Here is a 19,996-nt window from a genome sequence, read left to right as displayed (position 1 = left end):
TTATATAGAATTTTATGTCATTTGAATATCAAACTGATTTGTACAAATGCTTGTGTTAAAAATGTGCTTGTAAAGTTGCTTATGTTAAAAATGTATCAACAGTGGGTCCTGCTGAACAGAAAAGAAATATACACATATGTCAGATTGTATTGTAATTGATTAAATGTATATATCTTAAGAGAGGATGCTGGACAGGATTAAGCTCAGCCCAGCTAACCTTAAGAAAAATAGCTTGAAATTAATTGACTTGGTTTAGGCCATAAAGATTTTATCTGACAGGACTGAATGCCACCAGAGATGCAATGTATGGGCTGGGATCCTGCTTTTATTGTCCTTAGTGGTGAACTAATTGCTACCCTGGGGTGCCAGAGAATTGTTGGTTAGCCTCTGCAGGAAAGATGAAAGGGCAGGAATTGTTTTACAGTCTCCAGATGCTGTAATAAGCCTTAGCAAATCTCTGGGTTTGTATTGTGACACATCTGTACCAGATCCTGGTTCAAGTTTCCATGGAGAGGGTAGTGTGGGAAGCACAGAGTCAGATGACAGGATGTGATGTCATTCTGTAGCCAGCACTGAAATGTATATATATATATATATATATATATATATATATATATATATATATATATATACATATATATATGTGTGTGTGTGTGTGTGTGTGTATAAACGTTACCAGAGTGGATGTACGTTAAATAAACCTTTTTTGATACTGCTTGAATACTACTTTCGTGCTCATTTTGGAGTAATACAGTCCTAATTGTGTGTTGGCGGTTTTTACTTTCCTTTGCCTGCTTGGCTGCTTACTTTTGGTGGAGATATATATATATATATATATATATATATATATATAGACTGAGAGATGTGTCAGTGACACTCAGTACTCTATTTTGGAACTGACAAGACCACTCACCTACTTCATCTTGCCTTACTTTAGTAAGTAACTTAACTAGGAAACGGCAATTCTTCAGTCAGTTAGGAAAATATTGTGAGATTAGCTAAAAGTATTCTTTTTCTGTGTCTGTCTAAGTCTTTCCATGTGTGTTATTTTTTAATATTTCATGTGAACCGAAACTCTGGTGTTTATTTTCATGTTTTCTATTTAATTATTTATTATTAAATATATTTATACTGTTTATTCTGATGATCTTTTAGAAAATATTTTAACCTTTGAGAGTAATTGCATTTACTTTGTGGCACTGTGGCTTCATGCTCCTGAAAGTCTTGCTGATTGGTTAACACTACCATTCGTATAACTATTAATTTTATTAAGAGTAATTGGGTACCCTGGTAAGAGCCTTAAAGTACCTGGCTGGCGGCAATGAATCTACCTTATAGTCTGGGTGGATGTAGCATAGCAGGTAAATCTATGCCAGCCTTTCCCAGGTGTGTGTGTGTGTGTGTGTGTGTGTGTGTGTGTGTGTGTGTGTGTGTGTGTGTGTGTGTGTGTGTGTGTGTGTAAATCAAATCTCAAAGAAAGTGTGTCTGTTAGCTACTTGGAACAAGGACACAGAGCACTGATTTCATTAGAGAAAAAGGTAGGGTCTTATCTGGGACCTGGAGAGGAAGTCCACCTCCCAAGACTGGAGTGTGCTCCCTGTGTGATCTTAAGGGAAATTGTGCTTGGTGCAGAGTGCTGCATCTGAAAATAGTGTGTATATCTTTTTTTGTTCTAAGTGAACACTCCCCACGGGTGTCAGTGGTGAGGATTGAGGGTCTTTGATTACTGGTCCAGAGCAGAGACATCATACAGTTTTCCATGTTTTGTTGATGGCAGTTTCAGAGCTATGGCTATGGAAGTAAATGTTATTACTTTAGTGTTCAAGTCGGCCATACTTCTGTGCAAATGTTTGATCATTAGATCACCAGTAATTAGAATGTAATATCCATTCCTTGTACTTTTCCGTTTATATTATATGCTTCAGGTATTAAAAAAAGCATATCACACCTAGAGCTTTTCTTTATTGTTTGTAATTTAATAACTCCAATAAGTTTCTTTGACATTTTCTACTTTCATTTGATGTGGCCATAAAATTGTTTTTGGAATTAAGAAAGTCAGCCCCATTCTTGCATAGAAGGTCTTGCTATAAGATGATTACTGCTCCACTTTCATATAGTTTTTTTTTTATTTAGGTTTTTAAATGTTTAACATCTAAGCATTTAAATATACCTATGTTTTTTTTTTACAATTAAAAAATATAGTATGATTAATATGACAAATATAAATATATGTGCGGTAAAAGGTTATAAATAATGTAAATTACTGAGAATAAAAACAGATTCCCTATTCAAACTTAAAAGGCCTGCTAAATAAATGCAACTTTAGGGCCCTTCTGTAGGAGGCTTTTAAGTCATATGCCCACCTCCAAATCAGAGGTTCACAGACCTGTCTGAGAAACAGAGGAGTTCCTCTTTTAGATGGGAGGGAAGCAACTTCTCCAGGTGGAGGAGTTTGATCATTTTGTAGGCAAATGATCTTGCAGACTTGTTTATGACTAAACATACAGAAGATCAGGAGGTGGATCCACTATGAGTCTTCAAAACTACCAAGTTTGTACCATGGTTGCCAAGCAAATATTGCTCATAACTGACTGTTCCAGTATAACATTTTCAAAACACATGTGCTTAAGCTAGTACAATTTCAAGCACATGAAACACCATGTAAAATAGTTCAAAAGCATTCTTTTTGGAGAGGCTTGCTGCATGGTATGTGAGGGGGTTGTTGTTTCCACACAGCCTGTTTAATTTATTATTCAAAGACAAAAGTTGTTACATCTTTGAGAAAGACTGACCTGTGACAAGCAATGAAAAAACTGCCTTACTCATTCTCCAGAAGACTACAAGTTTGGAAAACATAAAATCCACTATGCTTCAAGTAATAAAGCATCATAACAATGTAATGCAAGCAACATTAAAGACCTGGGGCAACTGAGTGGGAGCAATATTATTATTTCAGGCAACTGACTATCAGCTTCACTAGACTGATATGGATGCAATAGCAGTGAAGTAGACATTGTACTGGCCTGTACTTATGATATCAGAACGATGTTCTCTATTTATAGTAAGTCAGTGTCCTTAACTTCACCTGTGGTCACGAGCTTTGTGTAGCGAATAGAAGAATGAGATCAGGAAACAAGTGGAGGAAGTGTGGTTCCTTCACAGGGTAGCTGTGCTTACTCCCCAAAATAAAATGAATGGCTCAGCAATCTGGGAGACTCTTTTGGGTCAGAAGGGGTCAGCTGAAGTGGTTTGGGATGATGATCACTATGCACCTCCTACAGGAGATGTAGCAGGCATGGTTGACTGGAAAGAGAACCTGGGTAGATCCAGGACATGATACAGGAATTATATCTCACAATAGAATGTTTACTGGGATAGAGAAATCTGTTCTATTTCATTGGCTTGCTACAACAGCAATCCTCAGCTGGACTACTGGTTCAGAAAATGGATGGATGGATATTTCACAGTTTTGTTTTGCTGTGATAGCAGGTCCATCATTACACTGTACATAATTTGAGTTTCTCCTCATGAGACAATATTTCTGGAAGAAGTGAAAATCATTTTTGTAGTTTTATTTGTACAACAAAGCAAGGTCATCAGTTATACATGACTGAAGATGAGACAGTGTGTGACAATTTTAATTTATGCATTCAATTTCCAAAGTGAGATGCTGTCTTGTTTTATATGTTCCTGGCCAGAAGATTTGCATAAAGATTTCCAACATGTACGATAATTTCTTTTCTACTCACTGGAAAGCATTTTGCATTTTATTCTGAGACTGAAACTAGGTTGGGAGATACACAGCAACCAAATGTGTAGGCATAGAGTCAATCTTTTTTTGTGTCGTACTTATGTAGCAGCAGTTACATATTTTTTTCACTATCAACACTAGACATGAGCTTCATATTTAGCAAATATTCACTAAATGTGCTACTGAAATTTTCTATTTTATTTCTTCTTTCAACAAATGTAAAATAAATAAAATAAATTCTTTCAAAAGCCAAATAAGTAGTGCTATACCTGTCAACCACTGAGCATTAAAAATCAAAGCACTGGCCTTTGAAAATGATAGCAGATGTTTAAAGAGGAGCAATTTCTTATTTTTCACAATAGGAGCTCTTTATTTGCTAGACCCTATAGAGCTAGTGATGTTGAATCTTTACACAGACGTTGTTTATGTATTTAATAAAGTATGTACCCATAAACAGGTCTGATATGGAGCAAGCCTAAATCTGAGGGCCAAAATGTTATGTCTAAATTATAGAAGCTGAGAGGTACAAAAATGTGCAGCATAAACAAATTAAACTATCATTTTCTTAGATCTACCAATGAGCAGAATAAAGAATAATGGCATTTAAATTCTGACTGTTGTGATGAATAATATTCCATAACTGTGTGCGCCAGAGGAGGGACAGGATGGGGTGTAAATTGCTGGCCCACTCATCACAGAATGTCGGGTGGGATATATGCATGTGGTATGGTACTCCCCTGATAATGTAAACAGTGTTATAACTGCATTGTCAACTGCCAATGAATTCAGCATGTGGAGTTTAAATGACACATGTTATAACATCATAAGCTCTACCCAGACAGGCCATAACAAAAAAAAAATTCTGACATAACACAATGACATATTTGATGGTGCTGGTTATTCCACTCTCTGTCTCCACTTCTCCACCTCAACTCACTGCTGTGGCCCCAGCCATGGTGATTACCAGTGACTAGAGCATCACTGAGCAGCTGATGGCAAGCTGAAACGTACATGAAGTGGCAAAGTATTGCATAACAAGTACATAAAATAAGAAGGGATGCTGTATTTCATTTAACTTTGCAAAGATCTCTAAATCTAATCATGTTTCGCCCATAAGGAAAATTTAATGTGTAATAATTATATGGGGTAGTTGACATTTGATATGACTTTTAAAAGCCTTCAAGCCCTTCTAGTTTCACATCTGTAAAATACAAGTTTATCAAAATATATTTAGCCACTTTTTAAGCAGGGAACATCCACAAGAAACAGTTCACTGATTTTCGGTGTAACTCAGGAACAATTTTCTGGTTATGTGAGTTACAGAGTAAGCCTAAGAAGATTACAAGAATCTAATCACTATGCACATGATATAACTTTAATGCAGTTTGCTATTTTAACCCACTGTGCCTGATTGCATATCACATTAAACCAAATTCTGTTATACAACCACTTGTAAAGCTCTTTTGGTCACAATCACAGATACTCTCTGCAGTGCATCCCAGACACAAGTCAAATGGCATCTCTGATGCTTTATTGACAGATGCATGATTCAAATATAGATTTGCTTATTGTTTAGCTGCTCAGTACAGCACAGAGAGAAAGGTAGGGCATACTGAGCTCAATGCATCACTCATGGCATTTTTCACATGCAGACATGAAGACATGTTTAGCTTTGGTACAGGGAACACAGTACTGCAGTCTAGCTCCATACAGGTACACAGGACAGTCACAGCATGTCTGTAGATAGCAATGGAGAAGCAGGGCACACCGCACTCTAGCTTGTGTGCTCTGAAATGCAACAAGACTCTTAGCCCATATCTTTTTCAAACATGGAATAGCAAGATGTATAGAATTCCAGCTACTGCACACCCCAGGGCAACAGGACAGCTGGTGCACCTAACAAGGAGGTTATACAGTTATGGACAGCACAGACTTTGCTATCTGGAAGGCAGGACTAGAAGCAGCAGCAGTGGGAACAATTTCTTGGTGGGACAAGGTGCACTTTGGAGCTCTCAATGTTCCATACATGTATACCAAACACCAGAAGAGTAGCTAAGGTGGGATAAAGGGGACAACCTCCCAGGGAGCAAGGTGTTAAGCACTCAACTGGCAGATGCTGAGGTAATGCATTACAGGCATTAATTTCTGTACAGCATTTTCAAATGCTAGCATAGAAGTAAATTTATGGAATTAATTTGGCAGATAAAATTAAAAGCTGACATCATACCAGGTTTAAATGACCATACTTCCATTTTGAGTATATTAAAATTGACGGTAGATACATTTATAGGTTCATAGGTAGGTAATAGGCTATTGGCCCTAGGGCCTATATAAGCCTAGCCAAACGGTACCCTGGCTTTTGCCACCCAAGAAAATTATTTTCCTGTGCCCCTGTCAAGCAGAGCCACAGAAGTGATCCCCAGGGTGAATTTCCTATCTCCCATCCAATCATCAAGATTTTTCTTGAAGAGTGCTAATGAGGAGGTTTGTTTGATATAGATAGGTAGTTTGTTCCAGAGTATGGGAAGTCTCTGAGACAGGAATCTATCCCTCCAGCATATTCTGTTTATTGTGGTGACAAGGTTTAGGTACCTAGAGCATGTAGCTTGGAGAGATTGGGATTTCTTTACGTGGAGCATGTCCAACAGCACTGGGTTTGACATAGCTTTGTATGTTAGGCAGAGATCGCCTCTGAGTAGGTGATATGCCACAGAGTAAAGCTGGAGTTGTTTTGAGATGGTCTGCATAGGGCATCTGTTTGAGGCCAGTAATTCTCTTTGTAAGGTATTTCTGTGGCCTTTCCAGTTGTTGTAGATGTCTTGTGAGGTACATACCAAAAGGGGCGTTGTACTCTATAATGGGTCTAATGAGTGATGAGTAGAGGGGAACAATTACCTCTTTTTTCCTGGATGAGAAACCTTTTGTGATGAGGTGTGCCACATAGAAGGATTTCCTGACTACTGTGGCAATGTGATTATCAAAGGAGAGACCACTTTCCACCTGTGTCCCAAGGTCTCTTATCACACTTTCGGTGTTACGTAAACTACCGCCTAGGTGGTAGTTCATGGCTACAGAGTTTTTACCAAAAGGGATGACAATGCACTTTTTGGCATTGAGCTTGAGGCCATTGCTTTGACACCAGGCATCTGTCTCAGTGAGGCCCTTTTATAGGATATCCACATCGTTAGGAGATTTGATTATGGCTCCTAGTTTGCAGTCATCTGCAAACTTTGTTAGCCAAAGACCTTCTGTGTTAGCCTGTACTTCAGAGAAGTAGATACCAAACAGGAGAGAACCTAGGACTGAACCCTGTGGCCTTCCACTTGTCACTGGTCTGAAGTTGGATTTCGAGTCTGCTATTTTCACAGTCTGGGTTTGGTCAGTGAGCCAGTTGGCAACCCATCTTGTGACATAGGGATTTATACCTAGTTTAGTGAGTTTGTCTATAATTCCAGAGTGGGGGATGGTGTCGAAAGCCTTGGGGAGATCTAGATAGGCTAGGTTAGGAAAATAAAACATAAAACAGAAATACTGAAGTGTTAGGATTTTATATGAAATATATATATGTAATTACAGGTATATTTTATATATATCTATATATCAATATTTGTCTTAACTTTTATAACATATTTGTTAATATATACTATGTAATACAAAACATTGAAAGCAGCCCCAAACACCAACTAAATCCAAACAAAAAGTCAATAACTGCTGTCACAGGCAAAAAATGTAAGCGAGGACCATAAAGACTCCCAAAGTGAACAAGTATGAAATCACTGTATGTGATATCTTAACTGGAATAAGCGCTTTCATCCTGCTTAACAGGACTTCATCATAATTGTAGGTTTGAGGATTATAGGGCCTTTTTGTTTTAATATATTCTATGTACATACATATTATTGTTTATCAACTGAATCAAATATTTATTTAAGGTTTATTATTAGTGTGATGTAAGTATTTATAATGACTATATTAACCAGTGAAACTGCTTGTGACATGTTACTGGTTAGTTTGAATTGATTGAAGGGTATTTAAGTGTTTCTGTAATTGCATTTATGGACTCTGAAGAAGTCCATATTGTTTGGGCGAAAGTGCTAAGTCTGTGGATTGTTTTGTGTTTTATGGTGAATTACCAGGTTTGTCTATGTGTGTCCATTAAAGAGCTGTAGCACCATCACAGGAGTGTTTTTTTTATTTTACTGATAGACTCTCCTGCAAAAATTCTAATTCAGAAACCACCAGAAAGAGTAGTTAGTGTCACCCACCATAATCAGGGAAGGTAGATGGTTCCACAAGACTGGGGAAGGGTATGCAAAGAATAACATTCCAGAAGTCTCTAAAATGTCCACGGAATTTTTGTCAGCTTCTAACCTGAGGATCAGTGGTGACTAGGTGGAATATAGGGTCACAGCAACTACTTTAGATAGGCAGGGTACAGACTGTAAAGGGCACAGTAGGCGAGAATCAAAACTTTAAATACAAATCTGATTGCAGATGACAACCAGTGCAGATACCTAACTAGTTCTGTGTATGCAGGCCAGCTAAGATCTTATCCCAGAGTATCAGCCTATCATCAAAAATAATATCCAAATCACAGACAGAAGCAAAAAAGTTCAACTAATTTCCACATAAATTATTACTGGAAAAGCAGAGAAAGGTATTGTAAATTAAAATGGTATATAGGGTTAGAGCTCTGACTATGATGAAGATCACCCTGGCTCATTTAGAAGCTCGGGTGCTGGAGAAGCTGTCAAAGAAAGGGAAAGGAATAAATATAGTACATGGCTAGTTCATATTATATGAAAATAAATCAGATAACTTAAAGATTTTTAATATTGTACTGTTAATCTACACATTCTTATACATTGTAAGCTAGCTAAAGTGTGCCAGAACCCACATCAGTGGGAGATGAAGGTGCTAAAAAAGGCAACCACCACACTAAAAGACAAATACTTCCACTTCAAATTTAAATTACAAAATATTAAAGAAACCAATTTTACTCATAATATACTTAGAAATAGAAAATAAAGTGAACAAGTTTAGCAAAAGCAGCTTCTGTAACCTAACATATCTTAACTCTGTTGCTTCATTCCTCCATAAACTCAAAAAAGAGATATAATTATGAAAATCGTAATATAAAGAATAATACCAAATATAAGAATTATCTGGAAAGTGTACGTCTTATGGTATATAACTCTTCCTGGCTATGTTCCTGCTCTATAACCAAACCTCTTCACTCTCCTTAGATGATTACTAAACACCAATATCTTTTGCTACTAGTGACTGATGGCACTTTCTCCATATTTATTTTTATCTTCACTTGTTAACACTGGTACAATAATACTGATTAATATATCTCTGTTTATACCACATTGAATTCTGCTTTAATGTATATTTTCTGTATACATTACTGCAATCAAACAAAGTAGATTCCTGCATTTATGTATATATTCTGTATATGTTACTATATTTACTATCTGTAACACTGTTTCTACTTCTGTACCAATTAATGTATATATTTTTTCTGTATCTATGTCCTCGTTGAAGCTTTTCTCCCCGGGCCTCCACTGAAAATGGGTTCTTTTAAGCCGAGTGGACTTTCCTGGTAAACAAATGCAATAAAATAAAATAAATAAATAAAATAAATATTTATGACCTTCTGAGCTCATGTTTGAAATCATAATTATTCATGGAACTTCTCAAAACATAATTTATTGGTAAACATTGTTACACTACATATGGTCCTTTCAGTTATTGTTATTATGGAACCATGCTTACTAATGTGGACAGCACAGTACAACGGAGATATGTACTACTTTTTATAGGTTCCTAGGTAGGTACTGTGCTATCGGCCTAAGGGCCTACGTAAGCCTAGCCAACAAGGTTCCCTGGCTTACGTCACCCAAGAAAGTTAATTTCCTGTGCCCCTGTCGAGCAGAGCCACAGAAATGATCCCCGGGGTGTATTTCCTATTTCCCATCCACTCACCAAGATTTTTCTTGAAGAGTGCTAATGAGGAACTTTGCTTGACATATATGGGTAGCTTGTTCCACAGTATAGGAAATCTCTGGGACAAGAATCTATCCCTCCAGCATGTCCTGATTATTGTCGTGACAAGGTTTAGGTCCCCAGAGCATGTAGCTCGGAGGGATTGGGATTTCTTTAGGTGTAGCATGTCCAACAGCTCTGGGTTTAACATAGCTTTATATGTTAGGCAGAGATCTCCTTGGAGTAGGCGATATGCTACAGAGTAAAGCTGGAGTTTTTTGAGATGGTCACTGTAGGGCATCTGTTTGAGGCCAGTAATCCTCTTTGTGAGCTACTTTTGTGGCCTTTCCACCTGCTGCAGATGTCTTGTGAGGTATATTCCAAAAGGGGTGGTGTACTCTATAATGGGTCTAATGAGTGCCAAGTAAAGGGGAATAATGACCTCTTTTTTCCTGGATGAGAACCGTTTTGTGATGAGGTGTGCCACATAGAAGGATTTCCTGACTACTGTGGCGATGTGATTATCAAAGGAAAGACTACTGTCCACCTAGGTCCCAAGGTCTCTTATCACACATTCAGTGTTAAGTAGACTGCTGTTTATGCTATAGTTCATGGGTACAGAGTTTTTACCAAAGGGGATAACAATGCCCTTTTTGGCATTGAGCTTGAGGCCATGCCTCTGACACCAGGCATCTGTCTCAGTGAGGCCCTTCTGTAGGATGTACACATCATTTGGGGACTTGACTATGGCTCCTAGTTTACAGTCATCTGTGAACTTTGTTAGCCAGAGGCCTTCTGTGTTAGCCCGTACTTCAGAGAAGTAGATACCAAACAGGAGAGGTCCCAGGACTGATCCCTGTGGTACTCCACTTGTCACTGGTTTGAAGTCAGATTTGGAGTCTGCAACGTTTACAGTGTGGGTTCTGTCAGTGAGCCAGTTGGCAACCCATCTTGTGACGTAGGGATTTATACCTAGTTTAGTGAATTTAGCTATAATTCCAGAATGGGGGATGGTGTCAAAAGCCTTGGCGAGGTCAAGATAGGCTGTGTGAACCAGCTTACCCTCGTCTACGGCTTTGGTGACTACCTCAAAGAAGTCAATCAGGTTCAGAAGGCATCATCTGCCTTTCACAAACCCGAAATGGGTGGGGTCCAGAGTTTGGAGGTTACCAATGTCTTTGTTTATGAGTTACATGATGATACGTTCCATGGCCTTGCAGACCAGGCTCATCAGGCTAATAGGGCGATAGTTCCCATGATCACTGGTGGCTCCCCCTTTGTGGAGTGGGATAACTGTTGCTGTGCACCATTCAGTGGGCACAAAGCCTGACGTGAGACTATGACTGAACATTGTGCTTAGGTGTAGAGCCAGTTCATTCTGAAGTTCGTGTAAAACACAGCCTGGGATGTTGTCCGGTCCCACGAATGCAGTGTTTTTGGTTTTAGAGAGTGCAGATTTTACCTGCATAGATGTGATTACAGGGACTCTGCATTCTTCCTGTATATATATGGGCCCTTTAGGGGTGAGAGGGGGGTAAAGTTAGCACTGAACCTATCTGCCAGGATGTTGGCAATATCAGTTGGTTCTGTAATTTCAGTGCCTTTGTGCTGTAACTCAGAGCAAATCTGGGTGTTGCCATTGAGATTCTTGACATAGCTATAGACTGCTTTGTGGTTGCCCTTAGAATCAGTGGCGATTTTGTTTTCGTAGCTAACTTTGGAGGATCTTATAAGGGATCTCAGCTTCTTACTGAGGCTAACCAGGGAGCTCCTCCACTCATGGGATTTTAATCTCTTTTGCAACAGTTTCTTGCTTCTGTTGTAGAGTTTGTTTATGGCAGGGGACCACCAGATTGGCTTCCATTTTTTGGAGGATAGCACGATCCATGTACTCGTGTAAGTGCTTATAGAGTGCATTTGTGTAGGATTCAGCAGTTGTAACTGTATTGTCCATCTGCATGGGTGTCATGACGTTCACCACTTCTGTCTTAAGAAGCATGAAGCTGGCTTTGGAGAATTTTTTTACATTGGTTTCCTTAATGGTGGGTGGGGGCGGGATGTGAATATCTAGGGTGATTAGCTTATGGTCGGATATGACCAACAAGGAGTTGATTTCAGGTGTGGAACACCCGTCACTCATGTTGGTAATGACTAGGTCTAGGATATTGTTGTCCCTGGTGGGGGTGTGGATAAGTTGATCCAGGGCATTGGAATTTATGAATTCCAGAAAGCGTTGAGCAAAGGAGTTGGTACATGAGTAGTTTTCCCAGTTAATGGTGGGGTAGATGAAATCACCCATTATTAGGGTGTTTGGTTGAACCCTAACATTTTCCAGTATATCAAGAAAAGAGGAGTAGGAATCCTGGGGCATGGTGGGAGATCTGTAGCAATCTACAATTTGGACTGTAGTTTTGCTCCGAGTTAGTTGCACTTGGATAACCTCTGATGCATTATTCTGCGCAACTAGCCTGGAGGTATGGATATCCTTAATGAATATGGACACACCTCCGCCTTTGGTGTTCTGGTCCAGGTTAGATGGCCGAAAAGTGTGGTATGAGTTATAGCCTGGTAATGCATGGATGCTCTCTAGAGTCTTGAATCAGGTCTCAGTCACTGCACAGATACTGATGTTCTCCATTTTAAGGAGTGCCTCAATTGAGTGCATTTTGAGATTTAGACTTCTAGCATTGAGTAGCATTACCCTAAGTTTTTGTTTGCCTGTTCCTGTTACAGTGGTGAATTTATCATTTGAACCTTACCTAAAAAAGGCACTATAGGGACAGCAAGAGCCTTAGCCAGTATCCAGAATCCCAGGGGCAACAGGTGCAGGCCATCTCTGGCAAAGAATTGTGGTCTGTTGACCCAGGCAGACAGATACTGGATCCCTTTAGAATGACGCCAGAAGCTTAGCCAGTTGTTGATGTCAATCATTTTGTCCTTGTACTATGGTATCATTCTGGGTGATAGCAGGATGCTATTCAGGGCTAGGGTCATACCTGCCTGGGCTACTGTGATATCACTCTGGGTGATGGCAGGATGCTACTCAGGGCTAGGGTCATACTGGCCTGGGCTACAAGATTGGAGAGCTCTTCCATGTCTCTTTTCATGTAGTCCAGGGAGGTACATATCAGGTCATTCACACCAACATGGACAATGACAGAGTCATATTTGTACTTGTTGTGGAGTGACCTGAGTACGTGGGTTATGTGGCGGATCCTGGCACCCAACATGCAGCTGACAGTAACCTTCTACTTGTTTAGCCTGGTGAGTGGGACATCAGTGTGCCTGACTATAGAGTCACCTAGGACTAGTGTGTTGGGTACGTTGGTTTGGCGTATGGGCTGTGGTTTATTGGCATACTGAGTCTATGGGCTATGAGTCATTTGGGTTGTATTGGGGGGTGGAGCTTGCTTGCGTTTCTGCTTTGGAGGTCTCTGTTGCTTGAGCAGATTATTATTGAGAGCCTCTGTGAATGTTTTTGTGTTTCTATGTGTGGATTTTGGTAGTGTAGGTTTAGTGGGACTATGTGATGAGTGTGGTGTGGTGCAAGTATTTACCTTCTCCTCTTGACTGTCAAGTTCAGTCTTAGTTGGAGAGAGCTTTACCTCCAGTTTGGCTAGATAAGTGCATCTCTCACAGGTTGTTGTGTTGGGTGGTAGGAGGAGAGGATTGTCTTAAAGGACTGGGTTCTATCATAGCCTCTAAATGTTGCCTGACTTCAGCTTGTTTGTTCTCCTTCTGTCTGTCTGGCTGTCCTCTGGGTACTGAAATTTCCTCCTACATTCCAATAAATTCCTCTCAGACTAACTTGTTTTGCCCAGCTGGAAGTAGGAGGAGCTCCACAGGGTGGCTATAGGCAAGCTGATCATAGTCCATGGACTGACTGCTTTGTAAACTATATGAATGTATAAATCTATGACTTCCAAAAGCATTCTGCTTAGGAAGACTGCTGATGCAATAAAATGTCTCAAGGTTCATACTTTAGAGTTTTTTTCCAATATTCTCTCTTGTAAAAATGTTTTGGTTTTAGTAGAATTAACCTGGTAAGAATAATTAAAAATATATTTGTAGGTTTGAGGATTATAGGGCCTTGCAAATTATCTTCCATAAATAATGATATAACCTTCTTCTAAGAAAATCAAATTAGTAGTAATGAAATAATATTCCACTAAGAAAATGCATTCATGTTTCTGTTCCAGACAGTTATGATTTGTAAAGAGAGGAGTGGTTATTTCTCTTGCTCCCTAACAATCTCTTACAAGCAAAAATGTTTTATGCTGTTTGAGAAGTAAATGCATTTCTGTTCTATGGCATTAAAAACATTTGCATTCTGCCTACATTTCTATTACAGCCAGCTTAACTTTTTACATATGTCACCACCTAATTTTCCAAGGTATACCAAGTGTCAAAGGAAGAGGTTAAGACTCACATGGAGCTTATTACTGAACCAGGTGTGTCTATGATACAGGGTAAGTTGGCAACTGTTCATCCTGTAGTGGAAAATGTCTAAACCTTTGCCACAAACACACGAACAATAACAGCATGTGATTTTCATATCCTGTTCCATCAAAAATTAGGGGAGTGCATTTTCTGGAGAAACAAAGCATTTGCTATTTTCCTGGTTTTAAGTTTGAAGTACAACAGCATTTTACTTTATTAATATGGCAAGAAATTTTGCATACTGATATGCAGCAGAAAGGTTTTATTTCTTGGAGGGGGGCATTGCTGTTAACTGGATGATATCCCACCATTCTGTACTACTCCTTTCAAAGCATGGTAACATTCTTATTTCATCGTATACCTACACTGTGTTGAACTCTGTACTGAACTGTTAAAATATACTTTGGTTAATCAACACTTTTTTTTATTATTTAGGCTCTGTTAACAAAAATCTGGTGGGGAGACATGTCAACAGACACCCAAATATGGAAGCTAATCATGGGGTTCATATGTCCACCATTGATCTACAGCAACATAATAAAATTCAGGTACAGTTTTTTTTATCTTTCTTTGATTACACCATTTTGTCATATCATATTTTTATTTATTATATATATGTATGCTGTCATTCCTTTATGATAAATATTTATCATTTTAAATTGTAAAATCAAAACAAAAATGGAAAGTACTGCAAAAGTGACGCCGCTGATCAAATATATCTTAATACTAGTACATTATTCTCTAATACTAGTACATTATTCTCTAATACTAGTACATTACTCTCTAATACTAGTACATTATTCTCTAATACTAGTACATTACTCTCTAATACTAGTACATTATTCTCTAATACTAGTACATTATTCTCTAATACCCGTACATTACTCTCGTCACTGTTTTTCAGAAGCTGTAAAATGAGAAGTAAATTTTTCAGATGTGTCATACAGACTTTCTCCTTGCATAATGTGTTTCATTTACATTACTTGTTTGTCATCTATCTCTGTATATTACAGTTATGGCACTTCTTATAACAGTTGTTGTTGTTGTGTCTTTTGGCTTTTCCTGGTTAGGGGTCGCCACAGCGAATGATTGGTAGTTGATTTTTACATGCTGAGTTACCGGCCCTGACGCACAACCTTCAACGAAGGTACGCCCATTCACACATGTCTCCACGGAGAAGACGCTCTAGCTGAGAATCGAACCGGACAGCATCTTACTGTGAAGCGACAATGCTACCGCAGCACCACAGTGTACCTTATATTTCTGCAGGCATTTTGTTTTCCCCAGAAATCCTAATATAACCGTATTGATATCTGACTGTTATTTAGACATGATGTCATGCTTCTAAACTGTGTGGCAAGTGATGTAATTCAACAGCATATGTATGTAACTGCCAGTTTCTGTATAGTTATGAAGTCTGAAAACATGCACTGTTTGTTTAGGTTCTACTGTTTGTTTATTTAAAAAAAAAACACTTAAAGTAGTAACAACGTGAGAAGAAGTTATGTATAAAAGGTTTTTTTTTTCAGACTTGACCTTCAACATCTTAGTCCTTTTGTTAACATAATCTTAAGATGGTTAACAAAATTGCTCAACCTTTTTTAATACTAATAAAGGGGTAAGCAGTAGGAAAACAAAACTGCATCATGACATGAAGTGCTTGTTAAGCTGTGATAAGAGTCTGAGTAAGAAGTCCAAAATGATGGAGGCAAAAGCCATGGGTAATAATTATGATACTGTTTATTACCAATACTTGGTTTAGTGAAGGGAATAAGCATCTGGTACTTTTTTTGTGTTTTGAATTATCATTTTCAGAGAACCAAAAGAAGAGGAGGTAGAATTTCCATATGTGTTAGCTCCTCATATAAATCATATACTATGGTCTGCATTGTTAATTCTGAAATAACTGGGATTAGTATTGTGCGGTGGTAGTGCTGCGGTAGCTTTGTCGCCTCATAGCAAGACGTTGTCCCGTTCGATTCTCAGCTAGAGCATCTTCTGTGTGGAGGCATACGTGAATGGGGCATGCCTTCGTTTAAGGTTGTGCATCAGGGCTGGTAACCCAGTACATAAAAATCCACTACCAATCATTAGCGGACCGGGGTTCCGCTGTGGTGACCCCTAACCGGGAAAAGCCGAAAGACACAAACAGTATTGCTGGGAGATGTTCTAATTGGGTTGTGGCCCTGTTTTGTAGATCTCCATGTCTAACCAGTACAAGAATCTATCTTGTACCGGTTTGAAAGCTTTTAATGAAAATCTGGAGAAGGTTTGCTATGGTTGTGGGAGATCTAAATGCACCCTCTGTGATCTAGGGAAAACCATTGTCTTATCAATAACTGTTGCAAGATCCATTGTTGAGCTTGGCTATATGGAGTTAGTATCCAACAAGATAAAGTTTTTGATGTTGTTTGGATTAAAGGCAGTTTACTATCCAATTGTTGCACAACTGAATAGAAACTTGGGTGGGGGAGGAGTTTGAGCATTTATACATTTACTGGAAAGTTGCAAAAGCAATAGGCAAGCCTTGCTTAAAGTATTACTCTCTAATATTGAAATATTACAAAGCAGATTATCCAGCTATCAAGAAGGAGTTAAAAATTTGGAAATGGCTGGAAGTTATGGAAGATAAGAATATTCAACTGTATTAGGACATTCTTATGGATATATTATTGATCTTTTGTTTCTCATCATCTCCTTTTGGCTTATCCCGGTTAGGGGTTGCCACAGTGGAAAAACAGTCCACAGAACGATTGGCAGTGGAGTTTTAAGGTGCCAAATTGCCAGCCCAGTGACCAACCTTCCACAGAAGGCATACGCTCACACCCAGGCCCAACTGAGGGTGTCCAATCCACCTACAGTATGTCTTCAGGATGTGGAAGGAAACCGGAGGACCTGGAGGAAACCCACATGACCACAGGGAGGACATGCAGACTCCACAGAGAAGGCACCCCAGCCGAGAATCGAACTGGAGAACCTCTTGCTGTGAGGTGGCAACTCTAACTGCTGCACCACCATGGCCATACAGAATGGTGAACTGGTAAACTAAACAGGCTTGGAGGAAAATGAAAGTTTGCTGGCAGAGGTTCAAGAGTACACAAGCAAGTTAAATACAATAAAATATCAGGAACTTAGAAAAGTTTTAGGTATTTCTTAAGATATGCCAGAATGAAATATAAATATAAGTTAGCAACCAGTACAACGTATAACAATCAGGCATCAAAGAAGTTATAGGGAGGAGTCTCAGTAAAGTATTAGTATTATCAAGGATGGAGTACTGCTTACAAATCCATCTCAAGTGGAAGAGTTATTTTCAGACGTTTCCTCACTATCAAATAACAGTTGCATGTTGTTTATTTTGATTTTAGCAAGTATAGAATTACCAGTTCTACTTTAAACTTGGGTTTAGTGAATAATGCTTTAAGTGTAAATAAACCATGTTCAGTAGCAGGTCCTGATGGTCTCAGTAGGTATTTCTAGTCTAAAATATCTGAGTCATTGCTACCTTCTTTATGTTGGCTATATTAAGTTGGACTGCAGGAAGGATTTGATCCACAGATAAGAAAACCAGACATTGTCCTTTTGTTTTTAATGCTGGTGATACCTATACACTAGACAGGCATTGAACTATTAGTCTTACATGTATGGTTAATGTTTTGAAAGAGTGTTATGTTCTTTGGTAAATGAGGGGCGGTGCTCTACCTTGGATATTTTATTCAATACAGTTTTACTGAAGGTAGATGTTTTTCTGAGTATAAGTATTTACCAGAGTACATTTGAATCAGTCTATGTGGGTTTATTATTTGATGTGATCTGCTTGCACCTGGCCAAGGTAAGACCATTTTGTCCACTCTCAGAATTGATTGGACCCCTGCTGTTTAATTTGCTTATGTCTGACTTTTCATCTCAAAGTAGGGTATTACAGAGTATTAGACAGCAAGTTTGCCTGTGATACTAAACTTGGGGCAACTGTCAGTTCTGTCAATGACCAAGCTATTTTGCAGGATTTCGCTGACACCCTTCACTTATGGGCATCAAACAGTGTAATTTGGGACACTTTACATAATATCTCTAGTTGTGATGGGAGAGTTGTAAGACCTCACATTGAATACTGTGGAGCTGATTGTGTTTCTACTGTTCTCAATTATGTAAGACTGGAAGAAAAATCTAAAATATTTCACCAAATAAATTGATAGTGTTACAGGATGGCACAGAAAGCAAGAAAGAGTACAGAATCTCAACATATGTCTGCGTCATAGGATGCTGATCAATTAAATTTCTGGTTCCTTTTTGACGTAACCCAATACTGAGGATTTCTTCTTCTTCTTCTTCTTAGAACCTTGAAACAAAATGATTGCCCATAAAATAAGGAATTATGCAAAAAGGATCCCCTAGTAGAAAAAAAGGCTGTTGTTTATCCAAAGATAGAAGAACAGATAATATATCTAAATACAAGATATATAATTTCAAAAATTCACCAGCTTGTCATTTCTTTTGTAATTTTGGAAAGAAGCCATGAGCTCCTCAACTAAAAATGACAATTTTTGACACAATTGCCCCTTCATATCATTAAAATCATTATCTCAGTAGGAATGCCCTTAAGCGGTGCTTGTTTTGTATCATCACCAAAGATGCAATAGACATAAATAAAGAAAAAAAAATGTATCAGAGGTACAATTTTAGGTAAAATTAGCTATTTTTCTGCTGTACTTGCTAATCTACTAATGTTGGGTATGTTAACTTTCTCAGAAAGTTCAAATAATGTTTCACAAGTCTATATATAATGTCATATCTCTTTCTCAAAATAAAAATTAAGTATTCAGAAATGAGAAAATCACAGAATATGAGACATTTATCTTCTTACCCATAACTTCACTGAATTTGATATCTTTATCAGAGGGAAATACATTTTCAAAAAACATGCTTCAGAACTAAGTAGTAGACATAGCAACTTGCTCTATATCAGGAGTATATTTTTGAAACAAAAACCTGCCTTGTCCAAAACCTTAAATCACTATCCTAACATTTAAAAGATCAAGGTAAAACCTAAGTTTTTTTTATAAACAAATCTATGTGCTACTGCAAGCAGTTATTGAGCATTCAGAGCAGATAACGAAGAGGGAATATATTCCATTGGCTTATAGTAAATCTGTCTTTTATCAGACAAGACAGGTAAAAAAATGTCCAAGCATACAGGGTCAGCCAAATTAATAGAAATCAGTGTTTTATTGTTTTTATTTTTGCTTTTATTGTTGTTTCGACATATGACTCAATACCAGTATATGAAACAACAAACAATATAATTCATGTTAAATGAGAAAATGTTCTAATACACTGTATTAATATTTTGTGAATGACTCTTTGGTCATTATCAAGGATTTAACACATTGAGGCATAGAATGAACAAGTTCATGAAAATGTTCAGACATAGAAGCATTGCACACCCATGTTGAAATGAGTTCTTCAGTCAGTTGCTGCTTGTTTGTTATGGTCCTATTCTTTATCTCTAACTTCAAAACAGCCCACAAGTTCTCTATTGGATTCATATCTGTGCTGTTACCTGGCCATGGTAACACTTCAATACCGTGGACCTCAAGGAAACTTGTCAGTTGTCGACCATTGTGACATGGGGTACCACAGTGTATGAAGATGAAGTTCCCTGTCCCAGTAAATCCCTTCTTCTTTGCCCAGTCACATAGCTGAGGGAACATATGTTGCTGTAGTATGAATTTCTACTGTTCCTGCTTCATGTTTCCCTAAACAATGTAGAGCCAACCTGTTCCAAAAACGCTCATAATGCTCCACACCATCACTTGA

At 38.3% G+C, this 19,996-nt stretch overlaps 1 protein-coding gene across 1 annotated transcript in view; it reads left to right on the top strand.

Annotated features, from left to right (window-relative positions):
* TRPM5 (transient receptor potential cation channel subfamily M member 5) overlaps positions 1-19,996 on the top strand; it is a 749,498-nt gene that overhangs the window by 483,664 nt on the left and 245,838 nt on the right. Inside the window, exon 14 of the mRNA XM_044058928.1 lies at positions 14,615-14,727. Within this exon, the coding sequence (XP_043914863.1) occupies positions 14,615-14,727 (113 nt within the window). The remainder of the gene's footprint in view (positions 1-14,614; positions 14,728-19,996) is intronic.

This window comes from Protopterus annectens, chromosome 17.part0, assembly GCF_019279795.1.
Source record: "Protopterus annectens isolate FY-2018-M chromosome 17.part0, PAN1.0, whole genome shotgun sequence".
Taxonomy (NCBI): domain Eukaryota; kingdom Metazoa; phylum Chordata; order Ceratodontiformes; family Protopteridae; genus Protopterus; species Protopterus annectens.
Note: the sequence above shows the minus strand (reverse complement) of the source record. Positions and strands in the feature narration are given on the sequence as shown.